Source organism: Pristis pectinata, chromosome 10, assembly GCF_009764475.1.
Source record: "Pristis pectinata isolate sPriPec2 chromosome 10, sPriPec2.1.pri, whole genome shotgun sequence".
Classification (NCBI taxonomy): domain Eukaryota; kingdom Metazoa; phylum Chordata; class Chondrichthyes; order Rhinopristiformes; family Pristidae; genus Pristis; species Pristis pectinata.
In genome coordinates, this window is record NC_067414.1 from 8268405 (window position 1) to 8292018 (window position 23614).

Below are 23614 nucleotides of genomic sequence, written 5' to 3' on the forward strand. Positions count from 1 at the left end.
CTCTCATACTTATCTCTCCTAACCTAGGTGGAAAGAGCCTATTCGCATTTACTCTGTCTATACCCTTCATAATTTTGTAAACCTCTATCAAATCTCCCCTCATTCTTCTGCAGGTGATTCCAACTGGATTACTTCCTCAAAGACATGGTGTGGGTGCAATCACCTCTCCCTGCAGTGCAAGGTTTGGAAAAGCAAAGAACAGTGAAACTATTTCACTCTCTTGAGAAAAAAGGCACTGGCTTGGTTTCTGCAGTGCACGTCCGCACTGCATCACAACGGAAATTGGGTTCAAAATTAGGTAAACCTTGTCCAATTTATAAGTTTCCATGTCATAACATGGAAGATCCCCTGTTGTGCTGTTTTAAACCATATTCTCCTAATTAATATAGTAAATAGTTTATATAGTGCATAATGTTACACCTTTATTTTCAAATAAGCCCATTTAATTAGTCATTTATTGTAAACACGTTAATGTTTTCACTACAATAAAAAGAGAGGGACATCAGCAAGTAAGTGTCTACATCCTACTATAATTGTATTGTTGGATCATTTCTGTGTAAAATTTAAGATTCTGTCTAAAGGATCAAACTATTCTGTTTCGAGAATTAGTTGCTGTGACTCAGGAGTCATTGAGTCACAGAGAGAGACAGCACAGAGCCAGGCCCTTCAGCCCACTGAGTCTGTTCTGACCCACCCATTTACACTAATATGATATTATTCTCCCTGTTTTCTCATCAACTCCACACCCTCCCTCCCCCAAGATTCTACCACTCACCTACATACCAGGGATAATTTGCAGCGGCCAATTAACCCACCAACCCGCACGTCTGTGGGATGTGGGAGGAAACCGGAGCCAGGCACCGGAGAACCTGCAGCACCCGAAGTCAGGATTGAACCCGGGTCTCTGGAGCTGCAAGGCAGTGGCTCTGCTCACTGTGCCACTGTGACACCCAAACCAATGTATTCAATGTACTAGTCATGAGGGAGAATGAAAGGCAATGGCTAACAAAACCATTGCCTCAGTTTTGACTTGCTGTCAGGTTTCAGGCAGTTATCAAATAATTCAGAAAGTTCTGGAGAGGTTTGGAATCATGAGTGAATTGGCCCTGGGGAAATGTGCAACGGCAGAACGAAGCAAGTCTCAGTCGCACCAAACAGCCCCAGACAGGCTGAGAGATGTAGCATTAAGAACATGAAATGGTTGTTCACTTCTCTAAACCTATTCTGCTAGATTGTCTCTCTTATTTGCCGGCATTGATTTGCATCTCTTTATATGCCTGTTTAACAAAAACTGCATCAGTCTAGGTCATTGATTTGTATCTCTTTATACGCCTGTTTAACAAAAACTGCATCAGTCTAGACCTTGAACCCTTTAGCTTTGGTGAATCTGTACTGTGTCGCCTCCATGGTTAATAGGTCCTTCCTGAGTGGGGTGGCCAAGATTCACCCTCCGGGTATTAATTCCACCCACCCCTTTGTATTCGACCTTTTATTCAGATTATTGCTGAAGGTTAATTTCTTGCTGAAGTGACTTAAAGATGGAATGTAAATTTTGTCATTTGCCAGGGTCAATGTACAGTAAAACTTCGATAATCCGCTATCTGATTGTTCAGAAATTCCGGTGGTCCAGCATCCGGCTCACCAGGCACTGGATCCCACACTCCCTTTAACAAACCAGTACCCCGGTTCCCATGATCCCTTTAAAGCTCCAGGGCCTCTTTCTGACATTCTCCTTTAAACTCACCTGCTTCTGTTTCCCACGTCATTAAAGCAGAGCAGAATTGGGGGCTGTGGGAAACAAGGAGCTCAGGCCAGTGTAGACCAGCCATGATCTTATTGAGTGGTGGGACAGGCTGAAGGAGGTGGCCTACTCCTGCTCCTATCTTCTTGTGTCCTTGTGTTTTTGTCCTTCTGTAAACTCACCAGGGCCCAGTTTCCTGCACTCGCTTTAAACTCACCAGGGTCCTAATGCCTATCATCCATTAAAGTCAACAGGGCCCCGTTTCCTGAGCTCCCTTTAAACTCACCAAAGCCTCATTTCCTGAGCTCCCTTTAAACTCACCAAGGCCCCATTTCCTGAGCTCCCTTTAAACTCACCAAAGCCTCATTTCCTGAGCTCCCTTTAAACTCACCAAGGCCCCATTTCCTGAGCTCCCTTTAAACTCACCAGGGCCCCGTTTCCTGAGCTCCCTTTAAACTCACCAGGATCCCATTTCCTGAGCTCCCTTTAAACTCACCAGGGCCCTAATTCCTGTGCTCCCTTTAAACCTACCAGGTTTGCTCGAAAATTTATTATTCTACTGCATAACATCTAAAATAAAGTGAATTAAAAGTGTGTTGAAGCGACGTCCAATAGTCTGGAAAATCTACCAGTCCGGCACTAAATCAAAGTCCTGAGTGTGCCAGATTAATGGAATTAAATTGTCAAGGGTTGGATTCGTTCAGCCTAAATCCCAATATGCACAACCAGTTTCCTGTAATGGTACTTTTATTTTGCTGTAGTATTTTGATAAAGAGATGTTAATATTTTGAACTGCTGGACTGAATAGATGCAAATAATTAATTGAAACACATTTGAAAATTAAAATCTCCAAAGGAATTGTAATGTACTTCAAATAATGGCCAGCAAGTTTGTAGATATACAGAATATTATGGATAGGGCAAATATTAGACAACTTTTTAACCTCTAATATTTTATGTAGTACAGATTAAGAAAGAGATGATGTAAAAATATTTTTAAATCCCTCTGTTTAATAAAAATATATATAGCAGGAAATCAGATAAGTTAATAAACCATTTACCACCTTTGCAATGTTTGTATCATAATGAAAAGCTTTGTCTAAAATTGTACCAGTTCTCAGCTCTACTGAATAAATATTTAGTTGACCACAGTTGTCTTGTGCACTACCAGAAGGGACTGAGGACACCTGTTTTATTTTCCTGTAGTAAAGTAGTTAAATTGAAAGAAATAAATTATAAGCACAATGAGTACTATATACATAATACTGTACAGTTAAGCACCTTCAAACCCAATTTGGAGTCAGTTGAACAAATCTTAAGGATGATTTAAGGATTGAATTTTTAATTGGATCCTCATTCCACTTGAATTTATGTTAGTGGCAACCGCATGATCTTACCACCATGTTTCTATATTTCTTTAATATGACATTTGAACTGTCATCAAAGTACAGCACAGAGATTGCATTTAGTTTGGTTGGTGCACAGCAAGGTTTGGGGACGTTGTCAGGGAACATCAAGTGAACCTGGAAAAGGAAAGAAAATCCTTAAATCAATGTACATGCTTGGAGACTTTGAGAGATATGCATGGAAACAGGCCCACCAAATCATGTCAGCCACCAACCCACCCACTGACACTAATCCATCATTAATCCCAATCCCAGTAATCCCATACTAAGGGGCAATTTGCAGCAGACAGTTAACCAACCAACCCTCACATTTTTGGGATGTGAGAGGAAACTGCAGCACTGAAGGAACTCCATAAGGGGCGAACATGCAAACTCGACATAGGCACCACCCAAGGTCAGGATTGGACCGGGGTCTCTGGCATGGTGAGGCAGTGGCTCTGCCAGCTGCGCCACAGTGGCACCCATAAACAGCCTTGTTAAGGCAGCCAAACCCTGAGAAAAGCCAAGGTAATTGGATGCTAGATTGCTTAGTAGGCTTTCAAGACTTAGTGGTGGACCCATGACCCAAAAACTACTGAAAGAATTCGCAACCCCTTTACAGCAGGGTGGATAAACAGTAGAGGAGCAAGCATGGCCCTCGCAACATGTACCCTGATACACTATGTCATTAAGACACGGGCAACTTCCATCTCCTTCGGGACCAATGCACTCTCTGGCTTGCCAAGAATGGTTGTGGCAAAGACAACCAATTTCATGTGCTGCCTCAATTTTGGTTTTCACTGTAGTTGGTCATGAATTAACACTTGAACCAAAATATCACAGAACTGCAGTAGTCTGTGTGTTCCCGAAGCTGAAGCCTCAAGGTGCCATCCCATCTATTCACAATCTTAGTAAGAAGATCATTCTATGTACAATGCAGGATTTTTTTTGATATCTGCAAGCTGCCTTTTTTTGTCAAATCATCAACAGGAGAAATTCCAGTCCTGCTATCAAAGTGAAATGGGGGGAAGTTAAGGATTGTAGGTTTATTTTTATCAATGTTAAAATCATCAAAATAATGAGACTATCATAGAATCCCTGTAACTACAACTTAATCCTTGCATAATAAGATTTCTTTATTAGTCACATGTACATCGAAACAAACAGTGAAATGCATCTTTTGCGTGGAGTGTTCTGGGGGCAGCCCGCAAGTGTCGCCGCGCTTCCGGCGCCAACATAGCGTGCCCGCAACTTCCTAACCCGTACGTCTTTGGAATGTGGGAGGAAACCGGAGCACCCGGAGGAAACACACGCAGACACGGGGAGAACGTACAAACTCCTTACGGACAGCAGCCAGAATTGAAGCTGGGTCACTGGCGCTGTAATGGCGTTACGCTAGGTGCTACACTACCGTGCCTGCCCACTCACAATTTTATCGAAATATCTGGATATTCAGTTTTTTCCCACAATATAATCACTTTCAAGAATAACTTGATAGTCAGTGTGCATGAAGTTATAGACTGGTTCAATTCTAATTTTCAATTCCAAGAAATATAAACTACCAAACAAAAACTCAAGATACCTGGGCTAGAGATTCACTACAGCTGGTGACACAAAGCAGATGATATCTAACCAGCTGCCCATTATACAGTGGGCCTGGCCTTAACTCCATTTACTGCAAGGGTGCTGAATAAACAGCATTGCACACAATAGGTGTCCAATCCAATACTATAACTTTACACCACCACCTAGGACAGATCTCTGCAGAACTTGTCTGCAAAGAGGCGAAAGTTCATCGACCTGTCTATAGATCACGTAAAATGGCATGAGCAGGTCTGTGAAATCCGAGCTTGGAATCCAGCTATTAAGAGGATGGCACCTACCAGTGTTTGGACAATCGCATGGTTTGTAGCATTCATGTGAGCATTGAGTGGGAAGGAGCACTCTCCGTCACAGTAGAACGCAGCATATCCTTCTGGTGCTATGATCCAGTCCTGGGAACACAGTTCAGGAAAGTTCCATTATCGTTATTTCAAAATGACAATAATAAATGCATCTTCTTCCTGCCAAATTCATAAACTCCTTTCTATATTACAATCTCTCTTTTCAACCAAATCAGTTAGGATTAAGCATCTGAAGTAAATCTTGGAGCAATTTGCAATGATCAGCAATGATACCGATAGCACACTCTTAACTTTTTGGTTACGGTACTTCTAGTTTCTGTTTTGGAGACAGATTTCAAAACAGCCTCCCCTTAAGGTATATCGAGAAGATTAAGTTTTTAATGGGATCCACAGTGACTTGATAGTTTGGATTCAGAATTGGCTTGGCAGAGGGTAGTGGTGGAAGGGTGTTATTCAGGCTGGAGGTCTGTGACCAGTGGTGTTCTGCAGGGATCAGTGCCGGGGCCTCTGTTGTTAGTCATATATATAAATAACTTGGGTGTAAATGTAGATGGGTGGGTTAGAAAGTTTGCAGGCGACACAAAAATTGGTGGAGGTGTGGACAGTATAGAGGGCTAACAAAGGATACAGCAGGATATAGTTACAGATCAGTTACAGATAGGGGCAGAGAAATGGAAGATGGAGTTTAATCTGAGCAAGTGTGAGGTGTTGCACTTTGGGAGGTCAAATATAAGGGGAATGTATACAGTTAGTGGCAGGATCCTTAACGGCAGTGATGTACAGAGGGATCTTGGGCTCCAAGTCCACATCTCACTAAAAGTGGCCACGCAAGTAGATAGGACGGTAAAGGAGGTGTGCGGCACGCTTGCCTTCATTGGTCGGGGCACTGATGTGACAGTCAGGGAGTCACATTGCAACTATATAAAACATTGGTTAGGCCACACGTGGAGTATCGTGTGCAGTCCTGGTCACCTCATTACAGGAAGGATGTATTGGTATTGGTTTATTATTGTCATCCGTGCCGAGGTACAGTGAAAAACTTGTCTTGCATACTGTTCATACAGATCAATTCATTACACAGTGCATTGAGGTAGTACAGAGTGCATTGAGGTAGTACAGGGTAAAACAATAACAGAATACAGAGTAAAGTGTCACAGCTACAGAGGAAGTGCATTGCAGGTAGACAATAAGGTGCAAGGTCGCTGTGGGCATGCTATGTTGGTGCCAGAAGAGTGCCAACATAGCATGCCCACATTGTCCACCGATTTCTGTGTTGTCTGTAATGTCTACTGTACTCATTGCTCCAACCTTGGAAGGGAGTGACCAGAAGATATCCTCAGTTTAGAACAATACTCCAAACACAGTACAGAAATGGAAGAGAAAAGATGTGTTACCTGCCAGCCCAGGTCTCGGAAACTGACGTAGAGTTCATGCTTCTTGCAGGCTTGCTTCTGCTCACTGGTGTTGTAATCTGTTCAGTGAAAGGTAGGTATCAGCCTGCAGTCTAAACGAATGAAATGGCAGCATCGGCAACCTGCCTGTGTATCCAGTGCAATGCAGAAACTTCATGCCTCCAACCTTACAAATGCAAATTTAAATATGCTGACCCTGGTAGTTCTTCGGGCCCCTCCAGTTTCCCAACATCAGAATCAGAATCAGGTTTATTATCACTGACTTATATGTTGTGAAATGTGTTGTTTTGCGGTCACAGTGCGATGCAAGACATAAAATTACTAAATATTACAAAATAAATGAACAGTGCAAAAAAATGGAATAATGAGGTAATGTTCATGGGTTCGTGGACTGTTCAGAAATCTGATGGCGGAGGGGAAGAAGCTGTTCCTGAAACGTTGAGTGTGGGGCTTCTAGCTCCTGTACCTCCTCCCTGATGGTAGTAACGAGAAGAGGGTATGTCCCGGATGGTGAAGGTCCTTAGTGATGGATGCCACCTTCTTGAGGCATCGCCTCTTCAAGATGTCCCCAATGGTAGGGAGGGTTGTGCCCATGATGGAGCTGGCTGAGTCTACAACCCTCTTGCGATCCTGCACGTTGGAGCCTCCATACCAGGTGGTGATGCAACCAGTCAGAATGCTCTCCACCGTACATCTCCAAAAATTTGCAAGAGTCTTTGGTGAAATACCGAATCTCCTCAAACTCCTAATGAAGTAGAGCCGCTGGCTTGCCTTCTTCATGATTGCATCAATGTGTTGGGCCCAAGATAGATCCTCTGAGATGTTGACACCCAGGAACTTGAAGCTGCTCACCCTTTCCAACACTGACCCCTCAATGAGGACTGGTGTGTGTTCTCCTGACTTCCCCTTCCTGAAGTCCACAATCAATTCCTTCGTCTTGCTGATGTTGAGTGCGAGGTGGTTGTTGTGACAGGTTGTTGTTGTAACTCCACTAGGAGGCTGCAGGACCTCTACAGAAAGGGCCGTTTATACATGTTACCTTGGAGTTCTCTCACTCTTTCTCTTCTTTTTCATTCTTTCTCTTTCCCAGTCCCGGACTTGAACTGTTAAGTTTCTCTCCCCACAGATGCTGCCTGACCTGCTGAGTGCTTCCAACATTATCTGTTTAGATTTCAATTTCCAGCAACTGCAGTCTTTTTTTAGTTCCAACCCTGGTTTTATTGATACTCCGACAGGGAAGGCATGCATTCCTTGTTGCTCCCACCAACATACATGAAGCATCTTTTATTTAAATGGAACATCATTTGCCACACTGTGGTCCATTCCTCCCTGGACAAACCAATCTTTGTGCATTCAAATTTCCTGCAAACTTGCTGACCATACTCCCAGTAATTGATCCCAGGTTGCTAATGCAGCCCCATCTCTGTCAGTAATGTACCCCCAGCATGAATCATTTCCATTACTGCAACATTTCAGCTATAGATTGGGAACTAATCACTCACCCAGCCCTTCAAACTCCCTTATCACATGACTCCATGTTGTGAACTAACCTTGTATGAATTTCTCTATCAAAGGCTTTCTGCAGGATCCAATGAAAAATGCCCACCTTGTCCTTCGTAATTCCTCACCCAAGACATTCCCTAAAGTGCTGCATCAAATCTATTTCACAAGAGCCCACAAATTTCCAATAGTCCTTCCAAAAGCTCCTAATGTCCTTTCTAAAATCATCTCAACAATAGACTTCAGGCTGGTAGGTTGACGTTCCTTGGCTCTGGGGACAATCTCCTTTAGACTACAAGAACCATACAACTGCTTTCTGGACTATAGGATCTATCTATTAAATGATTGAAGAAATGACCAAGGCACCAACAGTGCACTTGCCCACTTGCCACACCACACCATGATTGGTATTATCACACACAAAATGCTGGAGGAACTCAGCAGGTCGGGCAGCATCTACGGAGGGAAATAAACAGTCGACGTTTCAGGCCGAGACCCTTCATCAGGACTGGAAAGGAAGAGGGCAGAAGCCGGGATAAGAAGGTGGGGGGAAGGGGAGGAGCACAGGCTGGCAGGTGAGAGGTGAGTCCGGGTGAGAGGGGGAAGGTGGCTAGGGGAGGGGGGAGATGAAAGGGGGTGATGTAATAAGCTGAGAGGTGATGGGTAGAAGAGGCCAAGGGCTGAAGAAGAAGGAATCTGGGAGGAGAGGGCAGTGGACCATGGAATAAAGGGAAGTATTATCTAGGGATGAAGCTAGGTGATTCACAACTTTCTTAATATTAATAATGTTACTTTACAGTTGTAGGCCTGGTGCATAAAGCCGCTTGAGATATATTCAAGGACAATTATTTAAGTTGAATTGCGGCTACAACAACAAAAAAATGTGGGAGGGAGGTGAACTAAATCAGATTGCTCCGAAAGGTTTGTGAATAATTAGATCCAGTCGCCACGTCAGACCTATCTCCCACTGCAAATTTGTTGCTAAGGCATGGCCAACTTTTAAACAGAAAGCTGGATTTTAATTCCCAGTCTGAAACTGGTCATAGCCCAAGAACCCTCCGTCCTTTCCTTATCCCCTCCATCCCTCCAAAGCCAGGACTGTGAGCTGCAGACCCCACATGTACCAGATGCCAGCAGCAGCTTTCCCCACTGAGGAGCAGCCAGTCAGTACCAAGGCAATGAAGATTGCCCGCCATATCTACAGGGAGCTGCCTGCTGGATGTGGTGCAGTGAGTGTCTTCTAGCAGGGGATCCTGAGGCAGCGAAGGACCAAGCACTTCCCTTGCTCCCTCTCATCTTCCCCTGGTCAACTTCTTACCTCGCACCCCTAATATAGTCCTGGAGAGATACAGCACAGAAACAGGCCTTTCAGCCCATCAAGTCCATGCCGACCATCAGCCATCTGCCTGGTTGAGGTTCATGGCCTGAGATATTGGTTGGATATCACTCGCCGTGCACCCTTTATTCATGGTTGGCTGCTGTAGGTGTCATCATCAAATCATTGAATTGATAGGTCAGAAGGAGGCCATTCAGCCCATTCTATCCCACCAGCTCCCACTTTTCTTCATTATGAGTAGCAGGGATGGAATTCAAATTTTGCAAGGTCACAAATTGGGCAGGACGCAAACAGATTTTCAATCTGCTGTCAAACATTGTACAATGGTGCTCAGTCTCATTTCATCTGTAAAGATTACAGTTCATAGATCATAGAAATGTAAAGTACAGAAGGTGCCTGTTTGGCCTTCCATGTATGTCACACCCCTTAAAATCAGCAGTGAGTCTGATACTCAGAAGGCTCCGTACCCTGAGGAACTGCCCGATCTCTTCCCGAAGTTATTTACAGACTCAACTTCAGGTGGAGCTTTCCAGATCCTGGCAACTGTGAGCGAAAACCTTCCAATGCGTTACATCTTCCCCCAGTGATTCTGAATCGTGGTGACCATTTATGGTCCATTCTCTTGTGAGGTTACTTTTCTCTACCCATTCAATCAAAGCCTCCCAATATCTTGAAAAGCTCCCACTTCTTAACTCCAAAGGAGAAAAAGTCCGAGCTTTTCCAACATCTCATAACTTAAATGTTATTTCCATGGCAGCGTTCTGGTGAATTTCCTCTTACCCTTTCAGTGCCTTTACATCTTTCCTGAAGTTTGGTCTCCAGAAATGCCCTCGATATTTCCACTGAGACCAACCAATTACTAACAAGGTTCTGACATTTCCTTTGCTTTTACATTCTATTCCTCTATTTACAATCCAAATAACAAATGCTGCTTTAACCATCTTCACAACTTGCCCTATTTGGGTCCCTCAGTCATTCGCACTTTTCAAAATTGTGCTCTTTGTCGAATCCCGTTCTCCACAGCAGCCTTACAAAGTGTTAGCTCTTCCCATTCCTTCCCACCGAACACCATCTGGGGGTTCTGCCCATTTCACCTTCCAGTCTACACCATCCTGACCATCATTACCTCGTGCTTTGCCAAGAGTTGTACCACCTGAAGATGTTATAATACAGCTCCCTACACTTGAATCTTTTGCAGAAATGTGAAAGAATAATAGACACAAAATTAACCCTTCTGAAATTTATCTTTCAGTCAGTAAAACATTCTCCATCATCCTTTGCTTCCTTTCACTCTCCATTCCTTATGCATAGAACCAATCCTTTTTAATTCAACGGACCCCTAATTTCTTATGATATGACATTTAGTATTGGTCATTGTCACGAGTACTGAGATACAGTGAAACACTTTTCTTAATGTGCCATCCAGACAGATCATGCCACACGTAAGTACATCGAGGTAGTAAAAAGAAAACAAAATGCAGAATATAATGTTGCTGCTACAAAGAAAGTGTAGTACAGGTAAACAAATAAAGTGCAAGGGCCACGATGAGGTGGATTGGGAGATCAAGAGGATCTTTTTATACAGTATTTATTTATTTTTGTAATTTATGGTAATCTTATGCTGCCGCAAAACAACAAATTTCATGCCATATAAGTCAGTGATAATAAATCTGTTTCTGATTCTGAGAAGTCCCTTCAAGAGTCTGATAGGAGCGAGATAGAAGCTGTCCTTGAGCCTGGTGGTACGTGCTTTCAGGCTTTTGTATCTTCTGCCCGATGGGAGGGAGGAGAGAGAATGTCCCGGGTGGGAGGAGTCCTTGATTACATTGGCTGCTTTCCTGAGGCAGCAGGAAGTGTAGACGGAGGTTTTATTAAAAGCCACCTGAGATCCAATATTCAATATCTAACAATATCTCTCCAAAAAATGCAAACAAGTTCCTAAGATGTGTCAAACGACCCGGAGGGGTCAGTGGGCTTGCTGGCTGGAAGTTGATACTTAGGATCTGGTCCAAGGGTCTTGCCTTCTCATCACACCATCACCTTGCTTATGACAGGGGTGCAACCAAAGAGTCACAAACCTCTGGGGCTTTATTGGTGAGACCTCACTCAGTTTCATCAGGTATAAAGTCCATGGCTCCACTCAGAGCTAAACCTGAATGAAACCCTTCAGGCTTTCCAACAAAGGTTTACTTTCTGCTCGTTGTTTTTCTCTGGTGGCGCTGACATTATTTAAGGTGAGAGTCATGGAGTTATACAGCACGGAAACAGGCCCTTCGGCCCAACTGGTGAGAGGAAGGAGTTTGCAAGGGAATCTGAGGGGAAGGTTCTCTACACAGAGAATGGTTGATATCTGGAATGTGCTGCCAATGAATCAGATACTGTTACTACATTTAAGAGGCATTTAGACAAAAACTTGAATAGGTAAGGTGAGAAGAATTCAAACCTAATGCCAAGTGTGGGTGGACAAAATGGTCGACGCGGACGTGGTGAGCCACAGGGCCACAGAGGAGATTTACCAGGATGCTGCCTGGTTTAGAGAATATGCATTATGAGAAGATACTAAGGGAGCTAGGGCTTTACTCTTTGGAGAGAAGGAGGATGAGAGGAGACATGATAGAGGTGTACAAAATATTAGGAGGAATAGATAGAGTGGACAGCCAGCACCTCTTTCCCAGGGCACCAATGCTCAATCCAAGAGGGCATGGTTTTAAAGTAATGGGTGGGAAGTTCAAGGGAGGTATCAGAGGAAGGTTTTTTACCTGGGGAGTGGTTGGCGCATGGAATGCACTACCTGGGGTAGTGGTGGTTCTGGTTCAAATTCAAGAGATTGCTAGATAAGCAAATGGAGGAATTTAAAATAGAGGGATATGTGGGAGAAAGGGGTTAGATAGTCTTAGGCGAGGTTTAAAGGTCAGCACAACATTGTGGGCCGAAGGGCCTGATCGTGCTGTACTGTTCTATGTCCTATGTTTCTGGGCTGTACAACTCTATAACTCTCTGACTTCTCGTTGGACCATTTGGATTGTGAGTGCTTGGCCAATCCTTCCCGCGTTGACAGAACAGTTGGCTCGGTTGAAGGCTGCAGCTGAATCTGATCCACTCTTCAACCGACAACCAGGCAGGGGCATCTCCAACATGGTGATCCGGACTGTGAACCCTGGGTGACTGCTCCCCCACCCAAGACCACCACCACCAATTTCAGTGCAACTGCAGCCTCTTGGCTGTGCATCACAAACTTCAGCACCATAAGACCATAAGGTCATAAGACATAGGAGCATAATTAGGCCATTCGGCCCATCGGGTCTGTTCCGTCATTCGATCATGGCTGACATTATTCTCTCTCAACCCCATTCCCCTGCCTTCTCCCCGTAACCTTTGACATCCTTACTAATCAAGAACCTATCAACCTCCACTTTAAATACACCCAATGACGTGGCCTCCACAGCCGTCTGTGGCAATGAATTCCACAGATTCACCGCCCTCTGGCTGAAGAAATTCCTCCTCATCTCTGCTCTAAAGGGACGTCCTTTTATTCTGAGGTTGTGCCCCCTGGTCCTAGACTCTCCCACTACTGGAAACATCCTCTCCACGTCCACTCTATCCAGGCACAGAGCAGTGATTGAATCCTGACCCACAAGAGGACTCTCATTGCCTTCTTGACACTCCCAACATTTGAACTGAGTGTGTTTGAATGAAACACCTCTGGTTCATTGAGACACTGAGTGACTGTTACCGATCTTATGCAGGTGAATTGCTTCAGCAGCACAGTTTGATGGGAAAACTGGTCACTTCATCACATCACTGGCCATGGAGGTATACGGTATGTGTTTGACTCATTCTTTTAAATGTGCTTTTAATTATCACAATTACAAATGACATTTTTGTCATTCTGTTTCAACTGAGTCTTAAGTACAGTATTTAGGACACTCAAAATAAGTTTTACACTCTGTCAAACATAATCATACTCATTATCCAGAAACAGATGTCATTACTGTTCAGAGAAGCAGAAAGGAAAACAAAATGGAACATTGACTATTGCATGAACTATATGGAGGATTAAGCACAGTTCCCAATCTCCTTGGCAACTTACAAAACTTCAAATGCTGCCTTTGCCCAAGTAGCTTTTTGAACCCTTGAAATACATAAACAGTGAAGTGTAGTGTTCCATTTTTCAATCTTTTTTCGTGTGTGTGTGTGTGTGTGTGTGTGTGTGTGTGTGTGTGTGTGTGTGTGTGTGTGTGTGTGTGAGATAGAACCCACAACAAACACTCTTAATATGTTTTTGGCACTGATGGAATGCAGGATTAGTGAACAGATTTCAATATTGTATTAATTACATTTGACAGAAATGGTTTCTCTTTCTTGGTGAATGTTTCAGTCATATTTTTAAGCTATCTTAGGGGACGGAGTAGAGTTTAATTCTTGATGCCTGCAGCACTCAGTTTACCACTCGAAGCAGGATGCTCTGATAACCAGATGCACCTTGAGGCAATGCTTGCATAAAATACAGGCAAATCTGACCACAAACATATACTCTCGGAGGCAGGAAGTAAGAAGTCGTTCTTGTCATCTAACTCTTTAATTATGTTTTCCAAGCCCTGTGGTAAACACTACAGATTAGGACCCTTTTCCTCAATGTAAATGAATGACAGTGTGCTCAGATCATGGTTCTAATCAAATCAACAAATATTAAAGTATCCACAGTAAACACTGAGATATTAGGAACGACAGATACACTGAAGGGAGAATGTTTCTGGAAGATCAAAGCTGTCCGCATGAATTCGATATCACACTAGACATAACATCCTGTAATAATAAGGAGCTGGTTTAATTGTGGTTGGATAGGTCACAGCTTACAGTAAGGAGGCTCAGGCAGTTTCAATGGATGATAGACTTTACCTTATCAAGTTCTTGTTAATGCTTCTTTCAAATTTCCATCTATAAGCAACTAGGGTTATAAAGTAATTAAACCAGACAAAGAACAGAAGACAAACAGGGCCACCATTCCAATCAATCAGGGAAATAAGTAAGAAAGTGTGAAAAGTTTGGTCAAGGAGTATTTTCAATGGGTGATATATGTGGAGAAATTGTAAAAGCCTTTCCAAGGAACCTCATGGAACACCGAGGAGATTTGCGCCCTGATTTCAGGAACAAGGCTAGGCTTTCATACCTCCAGGGCTGGATAACCTTGAGGAATCTTGAGAGCCACTGGACTTGTTTCGGTTTTGGTTTTTGCGCTTGCTGTTGGTAGCCCGGACAGAACGAAGCAGTACCTCACTGGCTTTGAAAAAGGCCACCATGAACGGCTGTTTGGACTGTGGTCCGTGTCTTCCTATTAGGCCAGCTGACCTAATGTTGATGGTCCGACCTAAAAGGAATCCAGAGGTAAAACTTGAATACATGCAAATCTTCAGAGTAAACATAGAACACAGAACAGTGCAGCACAGAAAAAGGCCCTTCGGCCCACGATGTTGTGCCAAACCAATTTAGCTAATGACATCTAATCCCTTCTGCCTACTCAATGTCCATATCCCTCCATTCTCTGCACATCCATGTGCCTATCCAAGAGCCTCTTAAACACCTCTATCATATCTGCCTCCGCCACCACCCCTGGCAGCGCATGGCATGGTGGTGTAACATAGAACATAGACCATTACAGCACAGTACAGGCCCTTCGGCCCACAATGTTGTGCTGACATTTTATCCTGCTCCAAGATCTATCTAACCCTTCCCTCCCACATAGCCCCCTATTTGTAACACTATTACAGCACCAGCGACCCAGGTTCAATTCCGGCCGCTGTCTGTAAGGAGCTTGTACGTTCTCCCCGTGTCTGTGTGGGTTTCCTCCGGGTGCTCCGGTTTCCTCCCACATTCCAAAGACGTACGGGTTAGCAAGTTGTGGGCATGCTATGTTGGTGCCGGAAGCGTGGTGACACTTGCGGGCTGCCCTCAGAACACCCTATGCAAAAGATGTATTTCATTGTGTGTTTCGATGTACATGTGACTAATAAAGATATCTTATATTATCTAAGGTTGTAGAGGCAGATACATTAGGGACATTTAAGTGACTCTTAGAGAGGCACATGAATGATAGAGAAATGGAGGGCTATGTGGGAGGGAAGGGTTAGATAGATCTTAGAGCAGGATAAAATGTTGGCACAACATTGTGGGCCAAGGGGCCTGTACTGTGCTGTAGTGTTCTATGTGTAAAAAACCCTGCCCCGCACATCTCCTTTGGACTTTCCCCCCCTCAACTTAAATGCATGCCCTCTAGTATTACACATTTCAACCCCAGAAAGAAGGTATCAGTTGTCTGCTCTATCTATGCCTTTCATAATTTTATAAACTTTTACCTTAAACCTTACTGCCATAATTTTTGACAGGGCCTTTTGTACATGAAATTACTAAATAAGATCACACGCTCAAAAAGACACTCTTCAGATTTAAAACAGTCAACACTCCAGGATATTTTTTCTCACTTACCCTGTTATAATCCTGCACGTTTCAAGTTAGTTTTTGATGGCTGAAACTGATAGATCTGCTGTCGTACAGCTCGAGAAACCCGGGTTCAATCCTGACCTCTGATGCTGTCTGTGTGGAGTTTGCATGTTCTCCCTGTGACTGCGTGGGTTTCCCCCATAGATCTCTAGTTTCCTCCTACATCCTAAAGACATGCAGGATGGTGGTTTCATCGGCCATTGTAAATTGCCTCCAATGTCGATTGGGTTGCAGGTAAATAGGGAAGGAGAGAGTTCAGGTGGAAACTTAGGCCAGCGAGATAGTCCTTCCTCCTCTGGACCAGGTAAGGACAGGTATGGGGTGCCACGGACAACGATTGCAAGGGCTGAGCCCAGGTGAATAAGATTCAGCCTAAAACATTTACCTGAGCTTCCCCATCATTGTGTTTGGTTTAGCAATTAGGGGACTGAAAGCTTTCCCATTTAAGATTTTCTCTGAGTAACTATGATTGCTAATATTTTACTGACAAGTATACCAATTCCATGCATAGATATTTATGTTGGCAAAGTAAACAGTTTGTTTTACAAAATGTGAGGCTCGTTTTTCACTGAAAAATGAGACTCTGTCATATGAAACTCTGCAGCTGCTCACACCAAGCACTTTCCAAACTCATCAGGGGCTGAGCCTGAAATAAGATTCTGAAATTTCTCCACCCCCTTTTATCCCCCTGTTTTTTTTTCTTGTTGGCATTTCATGATCAAACAGTTTACTTTATGACACAAACAATTTCCTGTCGAGCAATTTGCACAAAACAGTTTTGCAATATGGAACATTTCTGAGCAGCTGTAGTAGAGGAATCTGCCTCCCAAATGTGCAAGCAAATTCATTTTCTTTTCAACTAATGAAGGAGCTTGGATTGATTCATATGAGGACACCTTAAACAAATAATCTATTAAGGTACTTTTAAAGGCAGCTAAGAGCCAAAGTCTGTATTTTGTTAGCAAATGTTCTGTCCTGGCACATATGAATGGAGCAGTTTCATTTGTGGTTTCAGCCATTTTCATTCTATTTCCACTGTTACAAACATATTAATTCAGATCCAACTTCCTCCCTCTGGCAGCCTGTCCGCTGTAAAACAGAAATTAAAAATTCCAGCCCAATAGCATACCTTGAAATGGCCCACCTCTACAACTTTTATAACATGTTTGTTCAGGTGTTTCACTTTAAATTAGTTTAAGATGTTCCCAATGAAAAGAAGCATAGCTCCACCAGAAATAAGTAGGCATCTTAATGAATGTGTGCAGCTGTGTCATTCAAGTCCGCACCTAACTACTGTTCAAAACAAAACTTCCAAATCACATCACAGAAGTATCTTTGCAAGTTTACAGTGGACACTTTGTAATTGGATGTTTTAGAAGTATGGACTCTGAAAAATAAATTAGATTACTTTCATTTAATTTTACTTGGTCCAAGATCAACAGATGACCTAATGCACATTCAAAAGGAAAACTGCAGACATGTATTTTTGTCCGTTAAAAGGTCTTTTTGTTGGACTCAGTCAGAGCTTAATCTTCAGAAGAACATGAATCCATAACCATTCATGAAAATGGTTCAGCTCTGGAGCTTGGCCCACAGATACAACTGCGGGGAAAGTGCTGAGTGTTTTTAAAGGATTCCTTTCTCTTGCCTATTTTCTTCCTTTGCCCCCAACCCATCCTTACTCCCAGCACTCGTAACGGGGAAGAGTTCCACAGTGGGGCTGGTTGCCATCACTATGAGTCACAAGAAGAAGCACCATCAGGTCATTTGAAACATCAGTCGTGGTTTCAACCACCATCCACGAGGAACATTCTCCATGGGGAATCATCGGGATCACGGTCGAGGGCGAGGAGCCAGGCGGATTTATATCGCCAATCCAGGAGGATATGAAATTGACGTAGGTGGGTATTGATGGCTGACGTGGACATCAACCCCACCCACCCGTGACATTCTCTCTTCTCTCCTCTTCCATCAGGTAGAAAATACAGGAGCCTGAGGGCACGTACCACCAGGCTCAAGGACAGCTTCTACCCCACTGTGATAAGACTATTGAACAGTTCCCTTTTACGAAGAGATGGACTCTGACCTCACGATCTACCTTGTTGTGATCTTGTGCCTTATTACACTGCACTTTCTCTGTAGCTGTGACACTTTACTCTGTACTGTTATTGTTTTTACCTGTACTACCTCAATGCACTCTGTACTAACCCAATGTAACTGCACTGTGTAATGAATTGACCTGTACAATCGGGATGCAAGACAAATTTTTCACTGTATCTCGGTACAAGTGACAATAATAAACCAATACCAATACCAATACATAGAGGCAGAGAGTCATACAGCACAGAAACAGGCCCTTTGGCCCAACTCATCCATGCTGACCAGGTTGCCTACCTGAGCTAATCCTATCCACCTGCCTTTGGCAAATATCCCTCAAAACATTTCCTCTCTATGTACCTGCCCAAATGCCTTTTAAATGTTGTAATCATACCCGCCTCTACCACTTTCTCTGGCAGATTGTTCCACATACCCACCACCCTCAGTCTGAAAAATTTGTGCCTCAGTTCCCCTTTAACTCGTTCCCCACTCACCTTAAACCTATGCCCACTAGTTCCAGATTCCCATCATGATGATTTTATCATCAAAGATCCCCACCATCCAGGCTGTGCCATCTTTTCGCAGCTACCGTCGGGCAGGAGGTACAGAAGCCTGAAGTCCCACATCACCAGGTTCAGGAACAGCTACTTCCCTTCAACCATTCGGTTCTTGAACCAACTGACACAACCCTACAGTTTAGCAACACTATGACCACTTTAATCACTTTGCACTAAGAGGGGCTGTTTTCTTTTGTTCAATTTCTTATAAAAGTTGTGTATAATTTATGTTTAATTCATGTTTTCCTTGTGAATTCTGTTTATCTGATGCTGTGTGCCTGTGATGCTGCTGCAAGATTTTCATTGCACCTGTGCGTACACGTACTTGTGCATGTGGCAATAACCTTGACTTCGAAATTTTCCAGAGAACCCGGTGAGTTTAAAGGGAGCAGGAAACACACGACCACTCCGGACCCCAGTTCCAGCCACACACCTCACTCACACTCTGGATCCTTGGCTCACACTCCGGATTAATGAGTGAGCCAGCTGTCGGACTATGTCAGATTTCCAAACAATCGGGTGACGTACTATTGGAGATTTGCTGAACTTGGGATAGAAAATATGCTTGAGAAATCACAATATTTCCAAACGGTGTGCACCAAAAGCCTTTGTGCACGGAATTTTCTCAGAGACACAATCCACCAAGGATTCTGGTTCACCTACCAGCTGTGCCCATCCCTCTCATTTTCATTGCACCTGTGCATACATGTACTTGTGCCTATGACAATAAACTCAACTTTTAACTGTCAATTTTTTTGACATCTATCCTGAGATAAAGACTGCCTGAAATGCTGAATTCCTCCAGCACTTCTTGTGTGTGAACTCACCTATCCCCTGCCTGCGTGTGCTCCTCCCCGCACCTTTTTCTGGCTTCTGCCCTCTTCCTTTCCAGTCCTGACGAAGGGTCTTGGCCCAAAACGTCGACTGTTTATTTCCCTCCATGGATGCTGCCTGACCTGCTGAGTTCCTCCAGCGCTTTTTGTGTCTTGCTCCAGAATACAGCATCTGCAGAAGTTTTTGCGTCTCCATAAAGACTGAAAGGCCTGTTTCATCTTTCTATGAGTAGAGTGAACTCCTGTAGACCTTCTCCTGTTCACCTTGTTGAGTTGAGGTGATTAAACTTATATCTCAAACAGCGATGAGTCAGAGTACAGGAAGGAGATAGAGAGCTTAGTGGAATGGTGTCATGACTACAACCTTTCCCTCAATGTCAAAAAAGAGCTGGTCATTGACTTCAGGAAAGGGGGTGGTGTACATGCACCTGTCTACATCAATGGTGCTGAGGTCGAGAGGGTTGAGAGCTTCAAGTTCCTGGGGGTGAACATCACCAACAGCCTGTACTGGTCAAATCACGTAGATGCCACGACCAAGAAAGCTCACCAGCGCCTCTACTTCCTCAGGAGGCTAAAGAAATTCAGTATGTCCCCCTTTGACACTCACCAACTTTTATCGATGCACCATAGAAAGCATCCTATCTGGATGCATCACAGCTTAGTATGGCAACTGCTCTGCCCAGGACCGCAAAAAACTGCAGAGAGTTGTGGACACAGCCCAGTGCGTCACGGAAACCAGCCTCCCATCCATGGACTCTGTCTTTACCTCTTCCTGCCTTGGTGAGGCAGCCAGCATAATCAAAGACCCCATCCACCCGAGTCATTCTTTCTTCTCTTCTGTTCCATCAGGTAGAAGTTACAGGAGCCTGAGGCACGTACCACCAGGATCAAGGACAGCTTCTACCCCACTGTGATAAGACTATTGAACGGTTCCCTTATATGATGAGATGGACTCTGACCTAACGATCTACCTTGTTGTGGCCTTGCACCTTATTGCACTGTACTTTCTCTGTAGCTGTGACACTTTACTCTGTACTGTTATTGTATTTACTTGTACTATCTCAATGCACTCTGTACTAACTCAATGTAACTGCACTGTGTAGTGAATTGACCTGTACGATCAGTATGCAAGACAAGTTTTTCACTGTACCTTGGTACAAGTGACAATAATAAACCAATACCAATACCAAATTAAGCTCCAATGTATGTACAACTTTTCTTGTCTGCTACTGATCTAACATTGCTTTTTGTTCTGAAACAAGGTAGAGCAAATTAGAAGCTGAGGTCAGTCACTGGTTCCCACTCCCTACCATGTTAAGCTGTTAGCACTGGTCACCTCACTGTGATGCTGTGATCACCAGAGTCAGAAGTTCAGCCTCTGCTGTGATTTGAACCCCAGACGAAGGGTAAAAGGTCAACCTGCCACATTTGGGATTGTGTCACCAATCTTTAAATCAAATTTAATTCCTGCATTAATGAGAATTCTTAACTCAAAAGTATAGCTTAAAGCCACCATGTAAGATACCACCTTACAATTACTTGTTTCACTGCAGGATACTGCTATTGATGTTTAAATCATTAAAATAGCCTTAGGTTAAACATAGGAATTCCTATGGAATATTTTGGTTTTATTAGCAAGAACATCATTGGTCATTTTCAGAGCCATGGGTACAGCATTTTTAAAATACTTGTGTATTGTCTGTTCTTATCTTCTAGTGGGACAACGTGTAAGATTAGGGTGGGCTTGGGTCTTAAAATGTTAAAAAATCTCTAACACAGATCCTCCCTAGGACTGCCCATGTCCAGTTTTAATGGAGAGTCACGGTAGTGTAGTGGTTCGCGTGACACTATTACAGCGCCAGCGACCCAGGTTCAATTCCCGCCGCTGTCTGTACAGAGTTTGTACGTTCTCCCCATGTCTGCGTGGGTTTCCTCCGGGTGCTCCGGTTTCCTCCCACATTCCAAAGATGTACAGGTTAGGAAGTTGTGGGCGTGCTATGTTGGCGCTTGGAAGCGTGGTGACACCTGCGAGCTGCCCCCAGAACACTCTTACGCAAAAGATGCATTTCACCGTGTGTTTCGATGTACATGTGACTAATAAAGAAATCTTATCTTATCTTCTTTTCTTAGAGTCTGTGGGCAACTGACCAACAGGTTCGCTGGAGACAAGTCCCTCAGTTTTAATGAGACCCTCCTTTTTATCTCCATTTTAAGCTAAGGCCTGGTGATTCTGGGGGTCCCATGTTACAGAGACATAGAACACGATGTGGTGAGAGCTGACCCATTTCTCTGCCCAGGATTGACTGCACCTCACTTCCCACCCCACCCCACCAACACCTACCACGCTGGGTCGCTGCTTCCGAACCCCCACCATGATCAAATCTCACCTCCCTCCATAATAGAGCACAGAACGGTACAGCACAGGAACAGGCCCTTCAGCCCACGATGTCTGTGCCGACCGTGATGCCAAATGAAACTAATCCCACCGTGGTCCATATCCCTCCATTCCCTTCATGTCATGTGTTCGATCCCGACCTCCGGTGCTGCCTGTGTGGAGTTTGCACGTTCTCCCCGTTGACTGTGTGGGTTTCCTCTGAGATGCTCTGATTTCCTCCTACATCCCAAAGACACGCGGGTTGGCAGGTTAATTGGCCGCTGTAAATTACCCCCAGCGTGTAGGTAAGTGATGGAATCTGGGGGGAGTTGACGGGAATGTGGGGTGATTAAAACGGGATTTATGTAGTGTAACTGGGTGGTTGATGGTCGGCACAGACTCGCTGGGCCGAAGGGTCTATTTCTGTTCTGTATCTCGTGATGACTCAATGACCTTAGGTCCATCTCCCTCCACCCACCAACTCTCCACAATTAATCTTGGACCAGTTGCTTCTCTACTTCTTAATAACTCATAAATACTCTCGACATTATTACGTTCAAATTTTCACTGCGTTAGCAAAGGGAGGAAGTCGAGTAACTGGAAGCCTGTTATGAGTGGTAAATAGGGGTAACATTCCCTTCGACTCCTCCTATGTTCCATTTCACGGGCTTGCTGTAAATTAATTCTTGGCTTGGTTAGGTATCCCCCTTTGAGGCCCAGTAGAAGTTGGAACTGCTTGTCCCAAGCGTGTTACAAACCTCAGACTGAAAGGAAAGGCCAAAATGTTTCCTCCAATCTCACTGCCCATTGCAAATCCTGGCTCTGCAATAGGTGGTTTTCAAATAGAAACCCATTTTGCGAATCAGAGTGTGGTCAAACACTGAAAAGTACGTTCGATTCAGGAGCAACACACAAAGGAGGAACTCAGCGGGTCAGACGGCATCTGTGGAGGGAAATGCACGGTCGATGTTTCTGCAGTCTCTTGTGCCTTTGCATTAGATTCAGGTATCAGTTGTCTTCACCCCTCTCTGATTGGAGTCTCATTGTTAAAATAATGACCAGAAGAAGAATGAGCACAAGGAGACAATTTTGCCCGGAGCCAGCACTCCTTGCGTGCTCCATGGCCGCCCATCTCTGACTCCAGCGGACTGGTATACATCGACCGAGCAGTGGGTGTCCGTTAATGTTTGGCACAAGGTGCTTGGTTAAACCAAAGTCTCTGCAGCAGCCCAAAGATTTGGTGAGGCTGTATAAACTGCTCCCCCTCCACCCCAACCCCACCCGATCCCTGCCATCCCTCCACCCCACACAGGGACTCCTGGTGCAGGGGTTAACCCAGCGGGGAGCTGGCTACAGAGTGACAGAGCTTCCTCTGGGCAGGCAGCTCAGTGTGTTCTGTGTCATGGATCTCATCACCATGTGCTTAGTGACATGATGTCATGACAACAACCTTTCCCTCAAGGTCAGCAAATCAAAAGAGCTGGTCATTGACTTCAGGAAAGAGGGTGGTGTACATGCACCTCTCTACATCAACAGTGCTAAGGTCAGGAGGATTCAGAGCTTCAAGTTCCCAGCAGTGAACATCACCAATAGCCTGTCCTGGTCCAACCACGTAGACACCATGACCAAGAAAGCTCACCAACATCTCTATTTCCTCAGGAGGCTAAAGACATTTTGCATGCCCCCCTTGAAACTCACCAACTTTTATCAATGCACCATAGAAAGCATCCTATCTGGATGCATCACGGCTTGGTACGGCAACTGCTCTGCCCGGGACCGCAAGAAACTGCAGATAGTTGTGGACACAGCCCAGCACATCACAGACACCAGCCTCCCCTCAGAGTCCAGAGTCTATACTTCTTGCTGCCTCGGTAAAGCAGCCAGCATAATCTAAGACCTCACCCACCCCGGACATTCTCTCTTCTCCCCTCTCCCATCGGGCAGAAGATACATAAGCCTGAGGGCACATACCACCAGG

General features: G+C 44.3%; 1 protein-coding gene across 1 annotated transcript in view; it reads right to left on the reverse strand.

Annotated features, from left to right (window-relative positions):
- Positions 1-2636: 2636 nt before the first annotated feature.
- The window catches only part of bmp5 (bone morphogenetic protein 5), a 169339-nt gene continuing 148361 nt past the window's right edge, over positions 2637-23614 (reverse strand). Inside the window, exons 4-7 of the mRNA XM_052024412.1 lie at positions 14448-14645; positions 6424-6500; positions 5009-5119; positions 2637-3263 (exon numbers count right to left, since the gene is read on the reverse strand). Of these exons, the coding sequence (XP_051880372.1) occupies positions 3114-3263; positions 5009-5119; positions 6424-6500; positions 14448-14645 (536 nt within the window). The 3' untranslated portion in view covers positions 2637-3113. The remainder of the gene's footprint in view (positions 3264-5008; positions 5120-6423; positions 6501-14447; positions 14646-23614) is intronic.